General features: G+C 38.5%; 1 protein-coding gene across 5 annotated transcripts in view; it reads right to left on the bottom strand.

The window, feature by feature from the left end:
• The window catches only part of Bdp1 (B double prime 1, subunit of RNA polymerase III transcription initiation factor IIIB), a 99,587-nt gene that overhangs the window by 26,839 nt on the left and 64,191 nt on the right, over window positions 1–8,557 (bottom strand). For all 5 annotated transcript variants that reach the window (XM_005413925.2, XM_005413926.2, XM_005413927.2 and 2 more), the window contains exons 22-26: window positions 7,517–7,656; window positions 5,315–5,519; window positions 4,745–4,938; window positions 3,534–3,921; window positions 1,582–1,701 (exon numbers count right to left, since the gene is read on the bottom strand). In XM_005413925.2, the coding sequence (XP_005413982.1) occupies window positions 1,582–1,701; window positions 3,534–3,921; window positions 4,745–4,938; window positions 5,315–5,519; window positions 7,517–7,656 (1,047 nt within the window). The remainder of the gene's footprint in view (window positions 1–1,581; window positions 1,702–3,533; window positions 3,922–4,744; window positions 4,939–5,314; window positions 5,520–7,516; window positions 7,657–8,557) is intronic.

The raw sequence follows: 8,557 nt of genomic DNA, 5'->3' as shown, positions 1-8,557 counted from the left end.
TGGACCATTATCAAAATTAACAATGTCTGTGATTTAAAGGAAACCATCAAGAACACAAAAAGATAACCCAAAGAACAAAAGAAAATACGGTATCTGTCAATCATACACTTGGTAAGGAACTTGCCTCTAGATAATGTAAAGAATTCTTACCACTCAATAAAGAGACAAATGGCCCAACTAAAAATATGCAAAACATCTGAATGGACATTTCTCCAAAAATCATGGCCAATAAGCACATGAAGGAACTCAACATCCTTAGTCATCAGGGAAATGCAAATCAAAACCATGAGGAGGGGGCCAGGAATACAGCTCAGCGGCACACGTGCATGCCTGGCAAGTGCAAGGTCCTGAGTTCAATTCCCACAAAAAAAACAAAAACACCATAATGAGACATGCCTTCATCCCAAATAGAACAGATAGCTAGATCCAAAATATCACATAGCAAGTGCTGGCAAAGATGTAGACACAGGGACCCTCACACACTGCTGGGAACATAAAATGGTTGAGCTGCTCTGGAAAACAGTTCAGCAATTTCTCAAACAATTAAACACAGAGCTATCATATAACCTAGCAATTATACTCTTAGGAATGTATCCAAGAGAAATGAAAACTTGTGTTCTCACAAACCGTTGTACATGAGTATCTGTAACAGACAAAAGATGGAACACAACCCAAATGTCCACGAACACATGAATGAACAGAATGTAGTAAATTATTTGGCTCCAATGAAACATGCTGAAACACAGATAAACACTGAAGGTATTAAGAAGTCAGACGCAAAATACCATATTTTATTATTTCATTTCGATGAAGTATCTAACATAAGCAATCTACAGAAAAAAGTAAGTAGCTGGTTCCTGAGGCCTGGGAGCTCTCGGAGGGAAACGTGGAGGGATTGCAAATGCCCATGGGGTTTCTTTCTTTCTTTTCCAGTATTAGGGAATGAACTAAGCTACATCCCCAGCTCTTTTCATTTATTTTTTTAAATGTGGAGAGGGTCTTGCTAAATCGCCCAGGATGGGCTCAAACTTGTTATCTTCATGCCTCAGCCTCCTAAGCAGCTTGCACTAAAGGCTCACCACCATGCCAAGCAGGAATTTCTTTTTGAAGTAAAGACAGTGTTCCAAAACTGGTGACGCTTCTTGCAAAACTCTACATATACTAAAAATCTTCATTTTTACACTTCAAATGGGTAAATTATATTGTGTCTAAACTGTATTTCAATAGAGGTGTTTGTAAAAAACTTACGATTCTAAGTCTTCATACCAAATATGAAAGCGTGCCAAACACAATGAAACTAAGTATATTTTAAGCAATATACATTATATAGATGTATATGATAGAATTCCAGTGTAAAAGTCTATGGGGAACAGGAAGAGTTCTACACACACACACACACACACACACAATCAATGCTTTCAAGTCAAACTAAAATCTATTACTTGTAAGTTTTTATTATTCATACTCACATGTCCCACATAAGAGAAATTAGCTAAAAACTATTTGTAAACTAAAGCCATCAAAATAACCCTCTAGTCTTTAAAAGTAAATAAAGAATAAAAAATTAAAATGGATGCTTACAACTGGCACATTCAAATGATATTCTTGCTCTGGTTTCTCAACAGTCGTATCTGCGTTTGAGGGCTGATGTTCAACAACAGTGACACATCCGACATCAGCAACGTTCACGGTTATTTCCAGCTGTGAAAATAAAGTTTCATCATTTCATGCTGGCAGTTCTATACACCGTAAAACAGCACCTCATTTTCTACACTGAGTATACTGAAATGTTAAACATGAGAAATAATCTACATTTGCGCAACATTAGAACACTGAAATGTAACTCTTAAACTAACTCATGGCACCTCAGCAAAAGTAAAACATTGAAAATTTCTGAGGTGTCTGCACCTCATACCAGTAATCAAACTTTCTAAGGTTAATCTTCTTAAGGTCTGGCATTTCATTTCTCATTCTCATTTTGTCCCCACTTTGCTCTAATTTACTTCTTCCTTTTATTATCATTTATGAAATGCTCCCTACAAACTGTAAGAATATGAATACAAAGATACAAAGTCAAACAAGACACGCTCAGACCCTGGCCTCAATGAAACCACAATATAAGAGAATTACACATTCTAACCAAACTAGCCACTGTCATAAATGGTATTACAGAGATGAGTTAAAAGTACCTAAAAAGATTTATCACAATTGAGCATGATGGCACATACCTGTATCCTAGCACTCTAGTAAAGCTGGGGTAGGAGGATCTCAAGTTCAAGCCCAGCAGGGGAATTTAGTGAGACCTTGTCTCAAAACAAAATAAAAAGTAAAAACAAGGGTGGGGATATGGCTCAGTGGAAAGGTCCCAGGTTAAATTCCCAGTACTGGGGGAAAAAAATTGTCCTATCACTCCCATAGCCAAAATAATTCTATGCAGTTGTGACTGGCCTTGAACTCACTATGGAGCCCAGGTTGGCCTTAAACTCACAGCGCCCCTCCTGCCTCCCCAAGTGGTAGTATTAAAGGCGTGCTCCACCATGCCCCGCTACATGATTCGATACCCATGGAAATGGGTTCACTCACACACTTCATTTGGCAGCTCTACAAGTGAAAGAACCCCATATTCGGGGCTGGGGATTTAGCTCAGCGGCAAAAGCGCCTGCCTGGCAAGCGCAAGGTCGTGAGTTCGGTTCCCGGTACCGGAAAAAAAAACAAAAAAAAAGAACCCCATATTCAGGGGACTACAGATATACTGATTCAAGCCCGAGAATATATATAATAAAGGATGGCTCTTATTCCCTTATTAACAGAAAGATGACTGAAAAAGACCACCTTGATTCAGTATAAATTGTGAGCAATGAATCAAGTCTGAAAATATGTCCTAAAGATATAGTTATCATAAGAACAGAGGATGCAGTTCACTGGCAGAGCGCCTGCCTAATATGTGCAAGGTCCTGGGTTTGATGTCTAGGACCTTAAAAAAAATGATAAATGCTATTATAGTAACACTTAGGTGTTCTGTGTTTCCTCAGATTTGAAAAATGTTTGCAAATGTCCAATGGGCATGCCAGTTGTGGTGGCACATGCCTGTAATCGCTGCACTTGGAAGGCTGAGGCAGGAGGATTCTTGGTTCAAGCCCAGCCTGGGCAACTTAGCAACTTAGCGAGACCCTGTCTAAAATCTAAAAAGGGGTGCGGATGTAACTCACGGTGAAAGCCCTGGGTTCAATCCCCAACACAGAGAAGAAAGAACAAAAGGAGGAGATGAAGTATCTTCCACATCAAGTGTCAGCCTATTTCTGTCATTATTTTTATGCTGATTCTCTTGACGAGCCTGGGCTACAAGGACTGAGTAATCACAGACTATTTCTGCTCATTCCTAAAGTGAGGCTACAGACAACTTATGATTCGTAGCAATTACTAGAGAGTGAACTCTTCAAATCCTAATAATCACTAAAGAAAAAAAATGATTCATTAAAAAAAGGCGGGAAAAGAACAAGTAAAGAAAGTGCCAAGTATTTAACAAAAACTACCTCTTCCATTGTTTCCTCGATCTGAGCAGAAACTGGCTCAGGGGATCTGAGTCCAAAAGGGACAAACACTGGTGCTTTGTTTACTTCCTCTGGGGCAAGGTGGTAGCTCTCTTCCTCATAGTCAGACTCAAAGTCCTGAGCGTCGGCGTCATCTTCCTCCTGGGAAGCCCGAAGAGTCACCAGCACGGCTTTGGGGGCCCTCGGCTCCCTCTTAGAGGTCTTAGCCCGAGCTCGCTTGGTTCCACGCCCTCTGGGGACACTGGCTTTGGTTTTCCTCTGCGTTCTCCTTTCACTCTGATCTGTCTCACTCCCAGAGGCAGAAGAGATCGCTGCTCTTCCATCCAGAGCAGTTCTACAGTAATGTGATTCTTTCAGCAGTTGTGGACCACTGGATGTTTAATCAAAATAACAATATGGTCATATATGCCCTAGGATTTTAATGAAAATCACACTTTTACAGTGAACTCTTAGTTCCAGCCATTAAAATGAACACTCTCTCACAACCCAGTCTTTTTAAAAACTTAGGCTGTGAAAATAAGAAAGGAATTAAGTAGTACTTAGTTTCCCGTTCAGAATTAATTCTTAGTTTTCTACAGAGTTTACCTGGAACATTTTTAATTCTGGGCTATTTTCTCCCATAATATGGCAGAGATGAGATAAACACAAAGCAGGAAATTATCAGAAGAAAAAGGGATTAGGTGAAAAGAAAAAGGGAGAAACAGAGACTCAATCAGATCAGCGCTGGTGGGTTGTATGTTCTACTTTTGTTATTGTTTTGCGGTGCTGAGAATCAAACCCAGGGCCTGGCACATGTTGGACAAGCACCTCAGGCCACAGTGCTTTTTAGATCTCAGATTCCTTTCCACTGTCTTTGAGAGTATAGGGAGGGTGCCCTTTTTGTTTGTAATCCCACTCAAACTAGCACTTCAATTACTTAGGTAATGCATATTACTCTTTGGTCAGGTTTCTCCTCAAGTCTAACAGATTCCACACCCAGAAATTTTCTACCTGGAAAAGAAAAATCTTATAAAGAAAACCAGGAAAAGAGTAAATTACTGTAAATAAAGAGAAAAATTAGAAAAGAAACATTTAAAAAATCTCCACTCATGTTCACAAGTCATCTTTTTGATCTGCAGCATGTTAAGTAGGACATCTATGAAGAATAAGTGATTTTTATTTCCTATTCTTTGTATTTGTTAAATAAATGTTACCTTGTTAGTTTACTGAAATGCTGCTCTTCAACAATTGAAGACACAGAGTTATCTTCCACAGTTTCCTCTCTAAAACTTTCCGATGGTCCCACTGTTTCTAATTGAGCATCTCTTCTGGCCAAAACAGGCTCTTCAGAACCTTTACCATCTTTTCTTACTGAAACCTCCGGAGATGTCACAATTTCAGCTTCTCCCTTAAATATAAGATGAAACCACTAATATTACCATGAAAATCATCTCTATGTTAACGTGGTTTAGCAGTTTGGTCTAAATCTCTATGCTTCTACATATATACAAGCAGTAAGTTTCTCAATTCATCATGAAAATTGGGCTGGAGCTGTAGCCCATGGTAGAACACTTGCTCTACATGTCTGATGTCCTGGGTTCAATCCCCAGAACCACAAAAAAAAGACTAAGTTTTCCAAGAAAACAGTTACAATATTGCCCTGCATCTTAGTAATGTCTCATATGTAAAATACAGTAAAACCTTACTTTAGTAATATCTTCATTCTCCTTCACGACCCTAACAAAACAGAGCTCACTAACCACAAAAAACATTTCCAAACTTACTTTTAGATGGAGCTGGGTGTCAGGATTCACTTGATGCAGCGAATTATCTTCTGGTTTACTTGCTCCACACTGATCCACTGGGCCTTTGTCTATACCTGCTTCTTCTACTTTTCTACTGCGCGCCCGTCCCAAAATTGGCTTAGTCTTTTGGAATTTCCTTCTTATCAGCTGTGCTGGACTAGGAACACATGGCTTATTTTCATGTCTAGAATGAAGTGCAGATCATGTTGAAGAACAAAATTAGAATTCTCTGCTGATGTAACAACTGTTAAACAGTTTTAGATACAAACCAATTCTAAGTTCAAAGGAATATGTTTACAAAACATAAATAAATTGGGGATAAAGCCAAGCATGTACAATGACACCCTCTGTTGCTGATATGAATGGAAGAATATAAAAACTTTCATAGCTTCCACTCTGTGGATAGCTCAGGGAATAATTTTGTAATAATACCAATCTTGTTTCTTTACTTTCGTTCACTCATTCTAATGTGCAGTCTCATGTTACTTTAAGTACTTTTCATTGAAATAACTAAATGCCAGTAACTAAAAATGGATTTCATAATGGCACTTTAAAGAAACACCTTTACCTAGGCTCTAAAGCACAAGATAAGACATAATAGTCATAACCACTTCGTCTTTCTACTAAAGAGTGGAATTGAGAAGAAAAAGTATATTCCACCACACGCCTGAAAGGTCATAGGAAAGGTCAGGCCCTGGGTTACAACAACAACAAAACACTTCACAGAAATATGTTGTATATCTGCTCTGTATCTGCCAAATCAGTCACGGAGAAGGTTTTAACAAGGTTCCCAGAACAACCCAAATAGTTATCTTAAGGCTTCCTGGAAAATGCAGGTTTTAATAGCTAGTAAGGACCTGAATGAGGAAGCTTAAATAACAGAAAGCTGGGTATTTGCATTCTCTAAAACCCCTGTATTAGGAACTAGTCCTAAGAATATTTCTAAATAAAACACCTAGAAAAGAAAGTAATTAGTACATTTCCAAATATACCAACTGACTAAGCTCAACTAGTAGCCTGGGCAATTCAGTAAGATTCTCAACATAAAATATAAAGGTCTGGGGACATAGTTCAGTGGTATAGCACACATCAGCTAGATCCCCAGTACTGCAAAAAGAAAAAAAGAAAGTATCCTACAAAGATAATATAGTAAATCAGATGGGTCAAGAACTACATCCAAAAAGAGCCTGGCATGGTGGCACATGCCTGTAATCTTGAGAAAGGAGGACTGCCACAGGTTTGAGGCTAGCCTGAACTACATAGTGAGACCGTCTCCAAAAAAGGACCTTTACAAAAAACGATTTTATTACAGAGGCCAATACATTCTGCTTTAATGTCAATAATTAAACAGATTGCAAGTAATAACTAAAAGCATTAATACAAAAACTAGCACATGTTTAAGATACCATTCTTACCATTTGGCTTGGATGTACAGTATATAGTAAGGACTTCATAGCACATCCTACTCATAAATTTTAGTTAGTAGGTTCTATATTTTGAAAGGTAGAAAATTTAAAGTTTACCTTTAATACTAAAAGTGAGGATGCTTGACAAAAATTTCAAAAAATTACAAATTAAGAGAATATCAAGCTGGACAGGGTGATGCACACCTGTAAACCCAGCACTCTGAGGGGCGGAGGCTGGAGGACCACAATGTAAACCTCAGCCTGGGCAAACCTAGAACTTAGGGATATCCTGTCTCAAATAAGAAATTAACTAACAAAGGGGGTGGGGATGTAGCACAGTACTAAGATTCTAGGTTCAATACCCTAGTACAACAAAAAAAGGGAGAGGGCCAGGGATATAGTTCAGTGGCATAAGCGCAAGGTCCTGAGTTTGAGTCCCAGTACCAAAAAAAAAGGAGAAGCGGGAGGTGAGGAGAGGAGACAAAGAGAGAAAGAATAAATTCTTACTGTAATTGGAGTAGATTAAAAATTAGTTCTGGGGGTCCTGGTAGGGATTACACCTGTAATCCCAGCAGGGCAAGGCAGAGGCAGGAGAATCACTGAAAGACTAAGGCCAGCCTGGGCTACACAGTGAGTTCAAGGCCAACTTGAACTACATTGAGAGACATGTAGTTTCATAGATTTTTAGGATATGAAGTTTTTATAAAATCAGTTATGCAAAAATTATCTTTATTTTTGAAACATTTTATGTTTTTCTCACTAAAAGCAAACTCACTTCATCTTTTCATCTGAGATATTTCTTTGGTTCACATTCAGGTTTTCTGCAGGAACCTCACGGCTTCGATTTTCATCCATACTGCATTCAGAAACTTTGGAGGATACAACTTCAATTTCAGTTTCAATTTGAGAATTTGACTGAAAAGACAAAAACCATATTACCATTTTTTAAAGAGCACAACATACCTCCTAAAATACTTTAATCATTAAAAGGTTTTCTAGTGCTGAAGGTTGAACCTAGGGTAGGCCTTACACATGCGAGGCATGTGTTCTATCACTGAGGTATATCTCCAGCCCAGGAAGTTTTTAAAAATTAAATTCAAGGGGCTGGGGATTTAGCTCAGTGGCACAGAGCCTGCCTGGCAAGGGCAAGGTCGTGTGTTCGATTCCTGGTACTGGAAGAAAAACAAAAAAACACAACAAAACCAAAAAAAATAAAATAAAATAAAATTAAGATTCAGAGGGCAAGGTAGCAGACACCTGTAATCCCAGCCCATGAGAGGCTGAGGCAGAATGATCATAGGGAGTTCAAGCCCAGCCTGGAATACAAAATGAGACCACGTTTCAAAAAGAAAAACACAAAATTAATAATAAAACTAAGATTCAAACAAGGGCCAAAAAGAGAGGTGCAGGCTATAATCACAGCTCCTTGAGGCTGAGACAAGAGGATAATCAGTTCAAGGGCACCTTGGACAACTTACAAGATCATGCTTAAAATAAAAAATAAAAAGAGCTAGAGATGTAGCCAGTGAGAAGACCTTAGATTCAATCCCTATACCACCACCAAAAAATAAAAAGACCTCAGCTAGGAAAGTCAAACTAGGAATTACCTAGTTCAGAGACAGTTGCAATATTATGGAAGTAGTATGTTCATATAATGCTTTAAAAGTTGTAAGAGTCATGTGTTGTAAAACCAAAAATTTTAAACATTTGGGCTAAGGGTACAGCTCTGTGGTAAAGAAATTGTCTGGTACACATAAGGTCTTGGGTTCAATTCCCAAAACCAACAAAATAAAAAAGGAAGGAAGGAAGGAAGGAA

This window comes from Chinchilla lanigera, unplaced genomic scaffold, assembly GCF_000276665.1.
Source record: "Chinchilla lanigera isolate Chin_1 unplaced genomic scaffold, ChiLan1.0 scaffold00174, whole genome shotgun sequence".
Classification (NCBI taxonomy): Eukaryota; Metazoa; Chordata; class Mammalia; order Rodentia; family Chinchillidae; genus Chinchilla; species Chinchilla lanigera.
The sequence above is the reverse complement of the archived record's forward strand: the minus strand, read 5'-3'. Positions and strand labels throughout refer to the sequence as shown.